Genomic DNA, 19089 nt, shown 5'->3' with positions numbered 1-19089 from the left:
GGAAACAAAGCTGCTCCTGGTGCTAATGGATGGCATTCCAGATGTTTTCTTTGCTGGCAGTTTTGTTTTGAATTTCTTTGCTCCTTTTCCCTGAAATCAGAGAGATGCCTAAAATGAGTAACACATTCAGATTGCCCCCAATTTAGTATATGTAATATTTGCAAGCTGACAGAGTAACATAACTGATTATTCTGATTTCTTATGGATACAGATTCTGTCTCCAGCTGTGTCACTGTAGTTGGGAAAGAAATTGCCATTAACTGTGAAATCTCTGTCACGTTAAGAAGCAAGCATTGTCTCACTGAATTAAACCCATGTTCACATCTGTCAGTGTCCAAAATTGTCTTCATATCATCATCCTCAGTAGGTGCTGCAGTGAAAGTGTTTGTCACATTTCCAGTTTACTTTGGACATAGGATGGATGAAACAACAAATCCTGGCTTCCTTCACAATGATTTGTGGGTGCTGTTCAATCTCTTGACTTTTCTAGAAAGCTGCTGGGTTCAGCACTTTAGTTACATGCTCTGATTGACATTCACTGAAATGATTCCTGGTGTAACTTTTCTCTGATGGGAAATATTTTTGAAGCCAGTCAGCTTTGTAATTTTAATCAAGCACAATTTTCTTTCCTCAGTGCTGTACCTGGCCTTTGTTTCAGCCCATAGCTCTCCAATCCTTTGTAGGGCAGATGATCAGTAGAGCACCAGTTGCATTAAAACACCTTAAAGCTGTGGTTTGGGTTTCTACTCTTTATTCCTGCTCCCTCCCACTCTCCTTGCTTTCAGATATTTTAAGGATTGTGCATGTTTGAGCTGTGCTTTGTTTTTGATGTGCTAATGGTTCTGGTGTTTCTAACCAAAAAACAGTCAAATCTTTCCTGCCAGGGCTGAAGGAGAGGTTTAACATGTACAGCAACTTTACCAATATACTTCAAATGTTTACTTTTAAAAATTAATTTTTCTTGTCTTTCAGTGTTTTGAGTTTTAATTTTTTTAATTAAGGATTACCTGCTTGGCTAATTAATTTTTCTGATCACTTTTGCTTGTGAGTGTTAATTCCACAACAGCAATTCTTTGTAACAGCCAAAGTCTTTTTCCACAATGAAGTCAAATAAATAGAAAGTTGACGTTTTCAAATTACAATAAAGGTATTTGCTTTAGTTTTTCATAATGGTTGGAAAATTACTTTAGGAAAAGTATTTTTTCACACAACTCTTCACATGCTCCTTTCAGCTCCCTAGAATCTGAAGATTTGGCTGTTCATTTGTATCCAGGAGCAGTTACTATTCAAGGTGTTCTCAGGAGGAAGACTTTGTTGAAAGAAGGCAAAAAACCTACAGTAAGATTTTTTTTTTAATAAATTAATTTTCTCACCTTCTTCCTTTGCCCAGTTATAAACACAGTAAAATGGCCATTGGGCAACCAGTTCAAGTGTCTGAGATCTCCTCTGCCTTGCTGATTAAGATTTAGGGTCATTGCCAGAGTTTCAATCCTTTTGTTTGGTGCATTTATTCACTTTGTAAGGCTATACATGTAAACCAGAAGTAGAAGGGAAGAGGATGCTGCATAGAATTTTCTACAGTTACTGATGACTTTAAAATGGAGAGAATCGTGTTTTGTCTTCCTTAATAGTAGGTAAATCCCAGCAATCTATCAATAGATGATAACCCTTAGCATTTACATTGCAAATACTTGATGATAAATTATAAGTCAGGGTGATGGGGGATACCTTATGGCAGCACCTAAGATGGAAAAGGAAGGGGACAGATGAACTCTGCACAAAGTGTTCTGTAGGGATTGCAGGAAGTATAGAGCAAGATGCAGAACATTTTTGTCAGATCAGAGAGGAAAGGCACATGTTCCTTCTGCTTTCTGGAGTTTTCATGCATTCATAGGCCTGCATGAATAACAAACAGCAGCTTTGGAAACATGGCTGATGCTTGGCTGGACAGTCAGTGCTCTCATGTTCTTGCAGGATGGTGCCTCCTCTTTCACAGCTCAGTGTTATGAAGCATTTCACTTATCCATTGCACTTCTGGGTTTGTTTGTTTGTTTGTTTTCTCTGCAGGTAGCATCTTGGACAAAATACTGGGTAGCACTGTGTGGAACCCAACTCTTCTACTACGCTGCAAAATCCCTGAAGGCTACAGAGAGAAAACATGTATGTATGCAGGCACGTTCCAGTATCACCTGCCAAAACTGAAATGTGATTTCCTGGTGTAAACACTGAGAGTAGTTCATGCCTTGCCTGATTTCTAGTCAGCACTATCCTGTCTCCCAGTCAGTCAGTCACCTCATATGGATGCACCCCAGGGAAATATCATTTCCATTTGTATGCCACACCAAGAACATCTGCTTTGCATCTGCCGTGTGTCTCTGACTTTGCTGGTCTTTTAGGAGGGGAACTGTGTCATTGGTCTGTCCATTTTCAAAGCTCTATCTTTGGATGATTTCAGTCTTGCAGCAGTTTGTCACGGTTTGAAATCCAAGCAAGCCCTGATGAGGAAAAATTGAGCAGTCACAAGATAGAACAATTAAACATGCACTGATTTCATCTGTGTAGTAAAATTAGACCATTTGATTTTTCTGTATAATCCTGTAAGCCATTAACTGCAGTGGAATACCAAACACTTCATCTGCTCAGCAGAGAGCTGCAATGTCAGATGATGCTGGAGTTCCTCTTATTTGCTGCAATTTGATCTGAAAGAAGCTAAAATGTTTTGCTTATGTGGGGAAGGAGCAAGAGAATTTTCTGTATGGATGTTAAGATGTGCATTGTTCCTGTTTGATGTCCCTAGTTAATCGTAATGATTCTCTTAAGAAACTGGGTAAAATTTGAGATACTTGAATCTGAGTTCATTCACTACTCTGAATCATTACTTGGTTGCCTTGGTAGGTGTTTCAGGTTAATTTATGCCAAGTGTCACTGTCCATAGAGTTTATGGAATTTTGCAGACTGAGTTCTGTTTTTGAAATCCTTGTAAAGGGGACTCTGGTACAAAATGCTGTTTTCTTATCCTAACATTTTTATGTGCAGAGGGAGGAGATTTGAACTTCAACATTTCTGGTTTGCAGGCTCCTGGATATTTGAAGTTGCTGTGTGGAAAGTTTGTGTATAAAGTTCCCTTAATCTAAGAGATTATTTCCCACTTTTTATTGGAAGTTCATTAGGAAACAGTATTCTAATACTCCTTACTTTCAGAACTATTTATGTGGTTTCTTGGCCATCCACCCCTACTAGCTTTGCTTAGGTAAGATTGAAACTGATCCTACTTAATTTGAACCTTCAGGCTGAAGGTTCATCAGCCAATCCTTCTGTCTTCTGGGTGTCTTGAGAGAAGTGTGTGTGTATGGATGCATTTGTTTCTGGCTTCAGTGAAAACTTCAGGGAAGGATTCCACCTCATTAAAAGAAAAGAGCAGACTTGTAAGCTCTTATGAGTAGAAATGCAAAGTATTAAAAAAAAGAAGGAACCAGAAGAGAACTTTTGTTGGCATTATGTCACTCGCAGCTAGTTGCCTATTTTTTCTGGAAACACTGAGAAATGGAAAAGAAATTTTTGTGGTAATGTCAGACTTTGTGTTCCTGTTACTGCTGTGATTCCTTTGGGCTTTGTGCCAAAATTGCATTTTGTTTTCTTTTAGGAATAGAATGTGTATTTGTAAGTCTCCCTGGTTCACTCTTCTTTACAAAATTATGGAGGACTTTACCAGACTTGTATCTATTTATTCAGAAGCTTTTTCACTCTTCTGTGTTAGCATTTTGAAACAGTCTAAATAACATGCAGGTTTAGAGAATTTGAAAAAATTGGTTAGCAAGGAATTATATTGATTGGAAATTAAGTATATAAAATTTGCATTGTTTACCTGTTTCCTTCAGAATAACAATTTCAATAATTTAAATAGTCTTGCCCTTTCTTTAGCAAAAGTAAATGAAAGAAAAAGGTAAACAATCTGGTACCTGATCCTTCTTGAGTCCCTGTTCCTGTAAAGGCCTTTTCTTTGCCTGGAAATACAGTCACATCCATTTACAGTGCTCTTTCATAGATTATTTTCTAAACCTCTTGAATTGACTTCTGATATTCTCTGAGTCTCTGATATGTTGTGGCACCTACAGCATCTAAACTGCTGGTGAACAGAGGCTTTAGAAGCCAAGATCTGTCTCACTTGCTTGTGTGCTTGTGTTTCTTTGTCCAAGAGGAATAAAAGGTGGCTTCTTGTTCCAGCAAACCACTGAGCAAGTTTGCAGGGAGAGGTGAGGGGGTGTTGGGGTCCAGGGCGCTTGCAGGATTCCCCATCAGGAGCCTTACCAGCCTTGTGGCTTGCAGATACTGAGAGGAGTTTGAGCAGGGCAATTCCCAGGAAGAGGAAGAGGAGTGGTAGTCAAAAGCAATGAGTGCTGAAGAACATTAATTTCTTTTCAATAGTTGGCTCTGTGAAGTTGGGCTGAACTGTCCAGCACAGCCTGTACACAGCTCATGTCTTGCTTTCAGCTTTTTAGGGCAGCAGACAGGCTCTGTTCTGTTTGTGGATGCTAAGCCTGTTGTGGAGCTCAGTCTCTGATTTGGTTTCCCAGGTGCAGTTGAGGTTTGTCTATTGTAATAACTATTTACTACAGTTTGGGTTCTCTCTTATTTAAACAAATAATTTGCAGTGAGTAGTCACAGAAAACTTCTGCTTCAGAGGTTGTTACATCACAGAGCATGACCTTTATGTTGAAATTAGAGTGGGAAACCTGGTCACTGCTGTTGAGACAGAGGGATTGGGTGATGGATTCCAGTTCATTAAACAGGCTAATAATAGGTGGTCAGTAACTTGTTCAGCTGCTCTGCCTGTGTTGTACTTGGAGCCTGGCTATTGATGGCTTAGGTTTCCATCCATTTCACTGCAGAGTTATTGTCAGAGCCTCAGCTTTGGTTCTGGAGTCTGTGGAGGTGACTTGTCAAGGGTCATGCTTCAGTTCACGTTTGGTTGCATTTTCAGGAAAAGTTAATCAGGAGAGAATGAACTGCAGATGGTCAATCATCCCTAGATAGCAAGAGCATGAGTAAATGCTCCAGATACTGTCCAGTGATATTCCCAAGAGGTTCACTCTGCAAAATGAAGAGATCCAAAGCTGGATTTAGCCTTTGGGGTTTTTTACTTCCCAGATAAAAAGGATGATGCCATCTATTTTGAAGCAGGTTTCTTTTTCAGAGATTGATACATTGGAGATTTACCTCAGCAAAATATTCCAGGCATCTTCTGGAGCCATTTAAACATCTGTCTTTTCTGCTTCCTTTCTCAAGCCCTCTGTGACATGGAAAGGAACCCTGGCAACAAAAGGCTCAGTCTGCTATATAAAGTTTCCTGGCTGCAGCTCTCAGGGTAAACGTGTCTTGATTACAGGCATGCTTTTGACCATTCTGCTGCTGCAATTGCTCCAGGCAGCTTGGAATGCATCGACACTCAAAGCTCTTCCAGGCTTATAATAGCCAGCCTCTTTGGAAAATTACCTCATAAAAATCCCAGAGTAATTTCAGCAAAAGGGGCAAGAAATCCCCTCCCTTTTAGACACAGACAAGCCAGCTCTTCTCCTGCCTGTGGTCAAAGGCCAAGGAGTGCATCCAGCATTGTGTGCTGCACCTCCTAAGAGTAACAGCATAAAATCAGCATTGAGTTTAAATAGTGAACAGGTTTCAGTTATTACTGCAGTAATGGAGAATTGTCTATAAATAAGCACGTGAACTTGAGAGCCCAGAAATGTACTGCAGCACAGTCTGAGAGGAATGTGTGGACAATGGTTTTATCTTGTATGCTGAAATGGAACTCACAGAGAAGCCTCTGTGAAAAACTGCAGCACTTGTGCACATTTAGAAAAGGGCAACAGTAAGAATAGCCACTTGAACTTAGACTTCAAATGAGCACTTTGAAAAATGTGAATACACCTGTAAAATAACTGTTTATAGTGATTGGACTGAGAGCCTTGCCAATTTCTGTGACAACATAACATGCATGAGAGATTTTTCTGTGTTTGTAGGTGCTTGAAAAGCAACAGAGACCTTTTATGCTTCATGCTTGAGTACAAACCCTGGTTAGTTCTAAGCCTTCCATTGCATGCTATAATCAAAATTAGATCAATTTATTTGTAGGGTAGAAAACCTGGTACTTGTGGTCAAGCCCTTTCACTGAAATACCCTGATGAAGAATGCTGTCATTCTGGGAAGGATGTTCAGCCACCAAGAAAATTATTTGAATATTATAAATCTGTAGCATCTCAACAGGAGATGTGGAGGAGGAGATTTGTAGGTGCTAAAATGTTGGAGTGAAAAGTCTGTTCACATATTAATTCAGAGTTTTTGATTCAAAGATTTACTTGTAAAAGCCTTTGAGCTCAGAGCAACAACAACAACTACAACAACAGCAAAAATCAATTATGTGAAGCCTAGTGCCAGAGCTGTGCAGTTTTCCCTGTGTATAATAAGAGTCATTCCAGTGGCCTGTATTACAAAAAGCAAATAGGAACCAGGAACATTAAATTACAATGAAGCTTTCATTCCCTTCATGTTAACAAAGCAGGCTTGCTGTTAGCAAGGCTGTGTGCATCAGCAGAGAATGAGCTGCCCTGGGGACTGTGTAAACATGGAATACAAATCCAGCTGAGCACAGGGATGGAAGGCTGACATGTGTTTCTAGAGATGATGGATTGATGCTGGCAGGAAACACTTTCCTTGTGTGGAGCTTTTCATTTTATAGAGAAGCACCATGATTAACTGATGGTTTGGAGTGAAAAGTAAAGGGAAGGAGCTCTGGCAGTTTGGATTGCATGGCAGTGTCACATACTGGATACCTGTTGGGATATACAACTAAGGTAGGAAAGCCCAAAGTGCTGTTTCTATGAAACTCTAGAAATAAGTGTTGTTCAAAAGGTACATTTTGATCTATAATCCATTAAAACTGCTTTGTGACTCAAATTTCCACCTCTGTGAAAAAGACCTATTAATGCTTTAGGACTACTTGGAAGTTTGCATTTTGCAGTGTTAAATTGTGTCATCGTACTTTTTGAGGCAGTGTTGTCAGTGAGTCCATAACAAATCTTTTATATACACTTCATTTTTTTGAAAGAATGATGAGCTGTAGACTTAACTTTATTCTCTTTCCTTGTCTTTATTACTTCTTTCAGATAAAATGCCATAATTTTTACTTCAGACTGACATTACTTACTGCCTCCTCAAAGAAATTTCAGTTTCTGTTTGCAAGAGTTACAGCCCTCACTGTAATGAAATCTTATCTGATAGAGCTTTATAATTTACCTGCTCCTCTTCTGAAGCTTTACCACATCTGTCCACCTCTCTGAGATACTTAACTTTAGTGTGTCTATACAAAGAGCCTGGACTCTTAAACTATTTTGAACTTGGTTTAAATAATTTTTCTTTCAACTTCTGTTCTAACATTTGTTCATTCCAAGTTCTAATGGATTTTAAACTAGGGTTTAAAATGCAGCCAGTTCTGCAGGTCCCAGACAGATAATCTTACCTAGACAATGGCTTCATAGGGATCGGTGGGGTATCAGGGAGAAATTCCTCCCTGTGAGGATGGTAAAGCCCTGGCACAGGATACCCAGAGCAGCTGTAGCTGCCCCATCCCTGGAAGTGTTCAAGGCCAGGTTGGACAGGGCTTGGAGCACCCTGGTCTAGAGGGAGGTGTCCCTGCTTGTAGCAGAGGGATTGAATGAGATGATCCTTAATGTCCCTTCCAACCCAGAACATTCTGTGATGATTCTGTGACCTTCCAGGTCTTCAGTTAATCTGTGGCATAGATTAGAATAGCTGACATCTGACTTGCAGTGGGATTTTATTTATAAAGCAACTGTATTCCCCTGCAGAGAACATTCTTATAAACTCTTACTTTGCTCATGTTACCTTCAAACTTATTACCAGTAACTCTTTCCATGGCTGAACCAGGATTGTAATACTAAAGCAATAGTTCTAAAAGAAACAAAAGTAACTTGGTGCCTAATGTTGTGCATCTGCCTCGTGGCATTATGTAGTGGGTTGACACGACACATTAGCATGAAAAATAAAAGTATTTTAGAGCTATAGATTAATTTTAATGACTTCAAGCCACAACAATCTAAAGGATATTTTATTGTTTCTAATAATACAATTAAAGAGACATCAAAATTGATGTGTTAATAAAGAGGTTGGAATAGGGATTCACAGGATAGGAGGAGGATGCATCTGATGAGGATGAGCAGACACCAGAATTGGACTTTCTGGGCAGAGAAGTTGGGTAGAGCACTGCAGAGTGTGAGAGTGCAGGGATTGATGGAGGAGCCTCTGTTGGACCCAAGAACTTGGGAAGAGGAGACCTGGCAGCCAAAGACATGAGAGAAACTGAATTAATCCAGAGCTGGGGCGTGGATGGGACTGCCTGAGCAAGCAAGGAGAAGTGAATTGGGTGGGTCTATGAATAGAAAAAAGTAGGTCAGGGAGAAAGGAAGCTTATGTTCTAGAGATAAGTGGGATTGAATGGGTGAGTAGAGCTTGGTACTGAGAGAAGCATGAGAAGAAGAAAATTACACTGTGACCAGGTGAATGAAAAACAGTGGGGGCAAGGAGCTGTCAGGAAAGGGACTGGTGTAGCAAAGACAAGTGTTGTGCTTAGTTACCTGTCAATCCATAAATAACACCTGGAACAGGAGAACACCATCATTTTGAACATCTTGTTGATAAATGAGCATGACTGCCCATTTCTGGGCACTTGTTCATTGAATTTACATCCTCACTTCATCCATTTATTTCATCAGGTAATCATATTTAAATACACAGTTGTGTTATCTTGTCCCCAGGACTCATGTTATGTGTAATTACAGAGTGCTGTAATAATTATTGCATGCTAACTGTGAATAGTTATAGCACAGGCAAGTTCAATTCTTGTTTGTGAACAGTGGAGGGAATAGTTTGGCCTTTATTAATATGCTCTAGAATGATACTGTACATTGAAATGTGAACTAATGTGGTGAGGAATGCTGCTGTAATCATGCAGTGCAGATTAGATGTCTAACAAGCTTTTGCAGAATGTCATCTTCCTTTTAATTTGTTTTGAATATTTTGTCTTAAATTCTGTTTGCACTAATTTCATACAACATTTGTTAATTCTCTTAATCTCGTGAAGTGCTCTGCTTCATTTGAAGTTACCCAGTCTTTAAAAGTGAGAGGAAGTGCCCTGCTGGATGCTTGTTCTGGGCAGATCTGGCCTCTTGTTTTAATTCCATTTTCATCCCTGTTTGTGTTTCCAGTTCAAATCCACACCAAGCAAGAGTGTCTCAGTGGTGGGCTGGATGGTGATGATGGCAGATGACCCTGAGCATCCAGATCTCTTCTTATTGACTGATTCTGAGAAGGGTAAGTAGTGCACAGAATAAAAACCAGCAGGTGAAAGGTGACATCCTTCCAGTTTCAGCTGCTGTCCATCATGTCATCTTCTCCTTTAGAATGCATGGGAGCAACATTGAGTTGTGAGAACTCTCCAAACTCCTAACAACCTCAGATGTGATTTTAATTGGAAGTATTCATCTGTATTCTTTTAAAACATATTTAGAACACTTCAAAGCATTTTCACATGTGAAATCTAAGTAACAATTAAAAAAAAAAGATTCAGCTAACACTAGCTGCTTGAGCAGCTCTCTCCAAGTAAAAACCAAAACCCAAACCATCTGTTCAAATGTGGTGCTATTAGCAGGAAAAAGCCCTCAGAGATCTTGACTGTTATGTGGAGGAGCCTGTGGATGTCCATTACTCCAACACAGTGGCTGCTTTCAGCTGAAACTCTGAAGAAAATGTTACTTTTCCACAGCACTTCAAATTGTGCAGAAAGAACATTATTAGAAGTTCTGATAAAGGAGCTTGAAATTATTTATTGCTTTGTCTGCCTCAGGTCTTAGTACATTTTATTTCCAAACATCTCTCCTAGCACTGCTGATATGAAATATAAATTGTGAGTGCTTGTCAGCTTAAACTCTGCAACAGCAATCTGAAATGTTTTTGTAACACTTGACCTTCCTGAACCCAAACAAGCACTGTGTAACTCCAGCCACTGAAAATACTGGTCTGAAATGTATCAATACATTTAGGAGTGATTTTCAGATATTTTCAAATGTAGCTTTCCAGGGTGCATTTCAGTGATACCTTGCACTTGGTTAAAAAAAATCCTGATATTATAACCCAGTTACAGTAATGGCAGTGAACAAAACCACTTCTGTTTTAAGGGATATTTTGTTCGTTCCTAGTTGAGACAGGCATTAGTTGAAATCTAGAATGTTGGAAAGGAAGAGAGGAAAGCTGAAACTTTTCTTCAATTGGTCAAGCAATTACACCTATTCCAGACAAAATGTAAAGTTATATGGACCATCTATTAGTAAATCTTCTCATAATATTTCAATTTAGAGGTTGAATATGGGTATTCAAGAGGATTTAAGTGTTTAAAAAGGAGCACTGTTAATGTTTCTTCATCAGTTTTTTTCTCTTTCTTAGGAAATTCATATAAATTTCAAGCTGGAAACAGAATGAATGCAATGCTCTGGTTTAAACACCTGAGTGCTGCCTGCCAAAGCAACAGACAACAGGTGAGAGCAAGGCAGGGAAAGAAATGAAATGAAATGAAATGAGCTTTTAGGAGCTCAGAGCTGATGGATTTTTGAGGTGACCAAGCTGTCACTGAGGGCTCTGTGTGCTCCCTGAGCAGCCTCTCCACCCCTTTCATGTGCTGATGGATTTCCCTTGGCTTTTCTGTTTGGCCCTTTGCAAACAAGTCCTCAGAGCTTCTGGAGTAATGAGGAAAGATTTGGGGCTACCTTGAGACTCATTTAAAGAAATTGAGGAAATGCAAGGAATGCTCTAAAATACCTGAGTGAAGTATTTTTGTCTTGCCCATTTGAAAAAGGCTATTGCACAATTATATAAAAAGCTGTGAACTGCAGCATTCAATATCAATTCCAGATAACTCTCTTGAAGTGCCTATTTTCAGGTCATGGGCATACATATTTTCTGCTGTGTATGTATTTTGTATTCCTAAAATGTACAGAAAGTAGTTCAGCCCTTGGTACATTTTCCAGTCTTGGAAAGCAAAAGTAGCATTCTATTAATCAAAAAGGAAGATAAGACTCCAACCCCTATTAAATGCAGTTGTTGTATAAATTCTTACTGACCTTTTTCATCAGCAAAATCCTTTTTAAGTTACTTTGTCTCCCTGAACTCTTCCTTCTCTTTGCACATTTGTTTATGGAGTTCCCAGAGCAGAAATCCTACTGAATTTCAAGGGGAAACAAAAAGGCTTTTCCTGATCCTTCTGTGCTTTCTTGTTCAATTCTGCCTCTGAGAGAGATCTTAAGAAGTAAGGAGGGTTGCAGAAGCTCCTGTGAAGGTATTTGAGACAGTGCAAAGGAGAGAAATTGTGTTTCTGGCTGGAGAAAGTGGGGATGGTAGCAAATAGTGGCAAAGAGTTTATAAGTAAATGGTGAAAAACTATCCTCTAAAGACAGCTCTGGTTCAGTGAGGGTTGGCAACACTGTTCATTACTGTTAACAGTGTAACTGCCTTAGAAAAACTGGATGTTCAAACGTGTTCTCAATGGAATATAAACACCTTGTCTGTTTAATAGTAATAGCTGAGTAAGAGTAAGAACTATTTTAATAAACACTATTTGTGATTTTCATGGTGCAGCTTTAGCCCAGTTGAGCATTCTTGCACCTACAGGTAAATGGCAAATGCAGAGCAAGAAATGCTTGATTCATATCTGACCAAACTGACTATTTATTGACAGTTGTCAGGAATGTGGTGGCTCTTTAATAACCTGACTAAATGAGAGATGTTGGTGTCAGACACATTCCTGATGAAGGGAAAATGGGGATATAAACTAATATATTGCAAACATTGGCTTTGATCTCTTCGTGAGTGATAGCTGCAACAGGCATTCAGGTTTGCTATAGGAAAACCCAAAAAATTGTTTATGCCTCTTTTTTAAAAAATTAGTTTTAAAAACACCAAGGGGCCTACATCAATCACTGATCTGTGTGCCAAGATTTTTCTAGCTGAGGCTCAAGTGAGAGGGTTCTCCTTGTCTAGCAGAGCTGAGATTTATCATGTTAAGGTTGTTTTGATGACAAATCTTAAATGTCATCAAAATTAAGAAGTTCTACAACCATATAAGAAAATTGTAACCCTCACAGGAGTTTAATGTTTTTATTATACCTGGGGTTTCTGCAGCTCTAAGTATATTTTTCCTGCTGGATGGCAGTTGCATTCCTTCTCCCTTCTTTTGAAGACAGAATGATGTACATTTCAGCAAGGGGTCTAGTCTGTGAAACAGTTGAATGCAAGTAGCTACTACCTGACGTAAATTCTTCTATGATTTATATTTTTGTTTTCAGGTTCCTGCCAACTTGATGACCTTTGAATAACAGGCAAATTCAAAACAATAAAAGAGGACAATTTGAACCATCTCATAATTGAGAACAAGGTCCTAATGAAAAATGTGCCAGCTGTATTCTGTGCCAGAACAGAACCTGTCAACTCAATCTCTGAACTCTGGAGCCCTGAACAAAACCACTAAAGGTTGGGGAGTGGAGTCCCCCAAATTAAAAATGGAGTTGCAACATGAATTGCCATGGACCATGCTTCATTATGTTCTGAGAACTGACCTGTGGAAACCACTGCCTTAAAGAGTGAAAGGAAAAACAACATGAAACACCAAATAGTGTGTGTGAAACTTCTGGCGGTGCTGTGCTTGAGTTAAATAGATTGTAGCTAGTTTTGAGTTTCTTTTAACTTTATACTAATTTTGAAAATAACTCACATTTTTAGGCATTCTTAAGAAAACAGGTAAACTGGTATTTAAGAGTTGTATCAAAAGCTGTGTATGAACCAGGTAAAAGGTACTACATGTTCTGGTGATGTTGTTTAGGCCATCCCAGGAGTCCTGGAGGGGAGCTTGTCCCAGGCACACGGCCTGGAGCAGTGTTATTTCTCTCAGACCTGTAAGAAATGCAACACAACTGCAAGTTCAAAGCAGCACTGACCTTGCAAACCTTGGTCCTGTATGGGAGCCAGACTCCACAGGGGCACAGAGCTGAGCCAAAAATCAGTTTGGTACGTTTAGCCCTAATTCCTGGTGAAAAACACATGTTTGGGGCAGTCAGGGGGGTGTGTGTATGAGACAAAACTGAAAGCACCGTTGGGTCAGAACTGAGTGTTTTCATCCCATGTGTTTCTATGCCTGTGACTCCTTCACAGAAAAGCTGAATGACAAAACACCAACACCTGGGTACAGCTCACTGAGATGTTTGACTTTGGGTATCTGCTAATTATCAGTTAGGGACCACTGTTAGTGTGTGGTGTTTCATAATATCACTTCAGATGGACATTTTAAAAAGATAGAGGCACAATTTCAAGCTTTCATGTTCTCATTTGGCAATAATTGATTTTAGTATCTGTCTCGGTCAAAGTAGTTGACGTTGTGTGGTGTTGATAACATGGCCTAAAGCAGACCTTACATGCAGAAGCTCTTTTGATCTTCAGGCAATTAACTAATTTATTAGAAGGTAGGATAACCTAAGGAGAGAAAAGGTGTGGGGCCATCAAAATTCCATCCTTGACAGGAATCATTCTTGGTCACTGAAATTACTCACAGAGAAAAACATAATGGTTGTAAAAAGGGAGCTGTGCTTTATGTGTGTGTTTGATGCTTAAGACTTTGATTCTTGCTTTATTGGGGTTTCCTTGACGTCACCTAGTTTCCTGGATGATTGGTCTTTCTTTAATCTTCAAAAATACGATCTTTGTAAAGCAAGGAAACTTTGTCCAAAATATGACTCTGATATTGGAGCTTTGAAGTCTGTGAAAAAGTAGTAACTGTTCCATTGACATTGTGGTTTAGTGACCGTAAATATGCTTGCAGATTCCACGATGAATTCTCCTTTTTAAACAGAAACAAGCTACCTACTAGTCTGTTTCAGAGTTCTCTGACTGTCTAATAAAGGTTTCTACTAGTAGTTGTTATTTTGAAAATGTATAGTTTGTTTATTGCATCTGAGTAGAAGCCTATAAATTCACTTTTGAGGGTTTTTTTTTTTTTCCAGAGTCAAATTAATCGTGTAATGGAAATGATTAATTTTTGATTTCTGGCAGGCAAAAAGAAGGGTAATCCAGTCTCACAGTAAACAAAACAAAACACAAAAACCCCAACCACTTGGTAATGTAAAGGCTAATAGGGTGGTTTATGTTTCCAAGAATTGTTCTGAATTGGCTCTTGGTAGAAAGAAAAACAGTAGAAGGATGCTTCTGTTGGAATTACACCACAAGGACTATGAGAATTTGGCTCCCCTTGCAGTTCTTTTGTTGCTGTTTTTTATATTGGTAATGAAGTCTGTTCTGAAGTCATGAATTTTGGGAAGGGGTTTCTTGTGCCGAATCCCTCTGCAATTCACACATCTCCCAGGTTTACCCACTTTGGGTGTATAGTAAAGACAACATCCTGACAGCCAGCAGTGTTACTTTAGTAGGCTTTGCACAACTTGAGTTTGGTTTTTTTCCGTTTTCAAACTTACCTAATGTCTGTTTTTCCTCAATGACTATGTGTTTGTTTGGGTTTTATTAACAATTTGTGCCCTTTTTTTTAAGCATTGTGGATAATAGCCTGTGGATTTTGAATTTTTCAATAAGCTATTCTAGGTTCATTGCAGTACAACTGTGTCTGTTCTTTTGTTAGTGAAAGGAAAGATGCAACTGGGAGCCACAGCCTGACAGCCCTCAGCTTTGCTAAGGACAGAGCCAGGTCAGGACATGTCTTTTATCACTGGATTTTTGCATTTTTCCAGCTGTTTTCAGTTAGGTTTTTATGGTAGGAGGATGGTGGGGAAAAGAATTCACAAATCATCCTTTAATGAATTGCTGTTACCAGCTTTCATTGTCCTTGGGCCTCCTACTCTTCCTTGTTTTCTGCCCTCAGATCTGCTGAGTTTTTGTGGGAGAGATTGAATATTATGGGAGGAGTTTCTTTAAATGTGTAGCCAGAATAACTGGAGTGAGTAATGACAACACAGGAAGTATTTTTGGCACTTGTCACAGTGAGTAGTTCAGTACTTTCCCTTTGTTTATGGCCACGTAGTCCTGCACAAACACTGACATTTCTAGAGCTTGAGCTAAATGGTGCTCAGAAAGAGGTGCTGGGTTTGCTCCCTCAGGGAAAGCTGCCTCAGCTAAGCTGTGGAAAGACTCAGACAAGTTAAATGACACACTGTAAAGAATGTACTAATGCTCTTTCTTTAAAAAAAAAGGCATTTAAAACGTTAAATAACTGAAAGTATTGCTGAGAAAACAAGGAGAGCAGCGAGCTCATGGTGTTCAGGTAAGGCTGTCATCCAGACTGCTTCAGACAGTTGGCAGTTTCTCTTTGATTTTCTTTTTTAATGTCTTGCTCTAATTGTTTATCTTGTTAATAAGTGCTGAATCACTTCAGCTAATATTTGTCACTTTATCCCTTAATGTTTTGATTTTGAAGCTAAAGATGCCCCTTGCAATTCCTTGTTTTGGCTGTATTTGAGCAAAAATTATTTAGAGTAGCTCTTCTAGCAAGACTTCAGATGTGAATATTAATTATCTGCTGACTGATAACCAGCCTTTTAGCTAAACTAAAAGTTTTGGGACAGATTAAGCAACAGGGAATGTCTGGTTTATGAAATTGGTGCATTGCATTAAAAATATATAACACTGCACTGCTTAGCGTTAACTTTTATCTAATTAATCTCTGCTATTTTTGGCTAGGATTTTCAAACCTGATTTCTATTCCAGTGCCCTTTAAAGCAAATAGTTTTTATAACTTATTTTTAAAACATTCTGGTAGTTTGAATAAACATAGCTCAGACACTTTTTCATTTTTAGATGTCTGTTTTATGCCAGAGTATTACTCAAGCTATTATGATTCAATAAGTATTTAGGTGCACATTATAGGCATTAAAACTACAAATACTAAATGAGTCACCTAAATACTTAATGAATGAGCTTTAGCACCCTGCTTTAAAATCATGTTTAGAGAAGTATGCACATTGGAAAACATATTGGAAACAAAAGGAAGCATAAAAAAACACAGCAGGGTTTAATTAGTTATCTACTCCTCACTAGGAATAAATTAATCAAATTTAATGCTTCTTGCAACATCAGCCCCCGTATTTGCATTCTGTATTTTCAACACTAGTGCTCCTCTATTGGTATCAGACCTAACACATGGTGACAGCAAATCTCTCTCTCCCAGCAGAAGCAGTTGCAGGTTTTTGTGCTGCTGAGGCACATGAGAAGCAGAGGTCTCTTTTGACAAAAGGCAAGTTGATATTACGGTTTTAATTAACTGTAACAAATATTGTCCAAATGAAGGTAAAAAAACATGGGATGCTTTTTTTTCTGGCTCTGTCAGTGGCCTTTTTCTTCATTACTTGTCCTTTTTAATTGTTTGGTATTCTAACTCACCAACACTAGTAGTTCCAACCTTATTCATGGCCAGCTCTTAGTGCTGCCTGCTGCAGCATCAAAACCCCAAGACTGGTTCTAAATCACATCAGTGAATTGTCTGTTCATCCTACAAGGAGAGAGCTGTGAAAGTTTTATTATTATTCTTTAATATTAGCCTTTTCCTTTAATTTTTCTCTAAAAGCAGCTTGTTCATAAGGTGGTTTGGCTTGGGAAAGTTGCCATCAAAAGGATTTGTACGAGTGGACATGGAATTCTTTGCTAGGGGTTATCCCTTCTTTTACAAACCATCATTCTGATTTGTAGTGCATGAGGAGGGTGAGTGCTTGGATGGGAGCAGGACTTCTGTCAGTGCCTTATTATGAACTTGAAGACCAATTCCTTTATTTCAGTGGAGAGTCCCACCATCGCAGACTTGCAGGCTGTGTCCTCCTCAGTGCTCCAAGAGGTGACATTCCTGACAGCCATTGCTTTTCTGCAGCAGTCACTTGTTTTGGTCAGTGTAAAATAGCTGTGCTTGAGTTGCTTTAGTATTATTTCTCTATTTGAATAGCCTCTTTTTAGGAAAAAATGCAGAGGTTTTTGGTAGCTTGGGCTTGTTCGGTTTTTATCAGAAGTAGCTCAGACCTCTTAAAAATTAACTTATTTTTATTTTGGTATGTCTCTTGAGTAGATTTAGTGAGGGGGGGGAAATGAACAGCATAGTCCAAGTCATGGTCTAGACCACATGAGCTCAGGAGCTCACATTATTAGAAAGGAGTTTGCTTTTGTCTGTCCCACTTTGAGGTAAACACTGAGGAGCATTCTTAGGAGACAATTTATCTTGCAAGCTTTTTGTTCTAAATAAGCACCACAGGAAAAAACTGCTTGGGGAAAGAGGAGGCTTAGCTAAATCTTCATCTTAATATCCCAAAAGCTAAGTTTTGTATGTTGTATTTCTAGTGCCAACACTGTGTAGGGAGCACTGTCCTTCACTGAAACAACTGCTAGAGACTGTTTTAGCAGCAAAGACTTCAGAAGCTTTGGAAGGGGAAATGAAAGAAAGAATGTGTTGTTCTTAAGCAAGTAAATATTTGTTTTCCTGGAATATATCCTTACAAAAACACTGCAGTTTTACTATAGTCTTTTTATAAATTCAGATGTTGGAAGGCTAATTTGAAAACTAATCTTACTCTTTCTAAGAATACTCAAAGAGAGCAGAAAAGTCAGAAGAGAAAATACAAATTACTTGGTGTAGCTCTGGCTGTTGCAGAGCTGAGCTGACAAGTTTTCTCCAAGTTACTGAGTTGCTAAGGAAAAGAAGGTGTATGAAATGTAATGAAATGCAAATTCCTGCAGATCATGGCACAGTTCTGGCTGGTAGCCTGGTCTTGCTCTTGAGTGACTAAAACCACCATAAATACTCTGTTTCCTTTGTGTGTTTGATTATTATTATTTCTCTTTATTTGGGTGGGTTCTGGCCTTCATGTGTGTTTGCTGAAGTAATTTCTTACCATTCCAAAGCTGTTCACAGCTGAAACTGCAAAGCAGACAAGCAGTATAAATCAATTCAATGTTGAAATAAAGGGTTCTGGGTGCCTGGTTTACTGGCACTTCTGGCTCCTTGTGTGCAGGAGTGTATCCATTCAAAAACGACTGTACTGGAGTGGGAGAAGCACCAGGAAACATAGAAGTGTTTTATAATAATCCTGTAAGGACCAGCCATCACTGGAAGGGGGGTCAAGGTGTCATGCAGTAAACACAAGCCATTTTTAATGTTCCCTGCTGGTGTGAGGCATTCCAGGGATGGAGGGATTGCACTATGATCTCTCTGAGTGATGTGCAGTTTGGCTGTCCTCAAGCCTCTTCCTTCACCTTTTTTAATACTTTGTTCTGTGTGTGTGTGTGTGAAAATTGTGAGTTTGCATAAGCTAGTTTAATTGAATTTAAGAACAGGTTTCAAAAATCTTTCCTACTGAAATAAATGATTTAAAAGATGGCCTGTGTCTGAAGTTTTAATTTCTCATTTTAAAAACTGCATCGAAACTCCTGCCTGGTGGAATTTGACTGTCTTTTGGAATGGTGCTGAGATCAGCTGGAATTTAGTGGCATTTTTCAATGACCCTTTGAAATGAAGCATGTAAAGATACCATTGTCCACTGGTGCAAAGGAAATCTAAAGACTAGCAGGGAAGTACAGTTCATTGAAGAGATGTATGTCTGGTCTCAGAGATCTTTCTGTTAAATGATGTGGTTTTTCTCTCCTTGGTAGTTTATCAGATTTTTTTGTCTGTTGTTTCTATACTTAAAGTTGTGGTAAATTTAAACTCACTGAAAGCAGTCATCAGGCAGATTGGCTCTTAAGGAGCAACTACATGGAAGATAAATTGAAAACGAAGACTGAATGAATAGCATGCAAAGCCTTGTATTTCCTTAGCTCTTTGTTTGGTGTTGCTTCCCTACTCTCTGTGCCTTTGTAATGCTGTGAAGCCTTACTGATCATACAGCCCTGGGGGAAATGCTGTGAAATGCTTGTCAGAATGTGAGCCTTGGGCTCCTTCACCTTTCTCCTTAATGGAACCATTCATTTCAAATGTATTTACAAAGAGAGAAG

At 39.0% G+C, this 19089-nt stretch overlaps 1 protein-coding gene across 4 annotated transcripts in view; it reads left to right on the top strand.

Moving 5' to 3' along the window:
• The window catches only part of RALGPS2 (Ral GEF with PH domain and SH3 binding motif 2), a 116467-nt gene extending 97992 nt beyond the window's left edge, over positions 1 to 18475 (top strand). For all 4 annotated transcript variants that reach the window (XM_054638152.2, XM_077181993.1, XM_077181992.1 and 1 more), the window contains 5 exons: positions 1233 to 1338; positions 2068 to 2160; positions 9279 to 9384; positions 10513 to 10604; positions 12408 to 18475. In XM_054638152.2, coding sequence (XP_054494127.1) covers positions 1233 to 1338; positions 2068 to 2160; positions 9279 to 9384; positions 10513 to 10604; positions 12408 to 12437 — 427 coding nt within the window. In that variant the 3' untranslated portion in view covers positions 12438 to 18475. The remainder of the gene's footprint in view (positions 1 to 1232; positions 1339 to 2067; positions 2161 to 9278; positions 9385 to 10512; positions 10605 to 12407) is intronic.
• Positions 18476 to 19089: the final 614 nt, after the last annotated feature.

The sequence above is a fragment of the Agelaius phoeniceus genome, chromosome 8 (genome assembly GCF_051311805.1).
Source record: "Agelaius phoeniceus isolate bAgePho1 chromosome 8, bAgePho1.hap1, whole genome shotgun sequence".
Lineage (NCBI taxonomy): Eukaryota > Metazoa > Chordata > Aves > Passeriformes > Icteridae > Agelaius > Agelaius phoeniceus.
The sequence above is the reverse complement of the archived record's forward strand: the minus strand, read 5'-3'. Positions and strand labels throughout refer to the sequence as shown.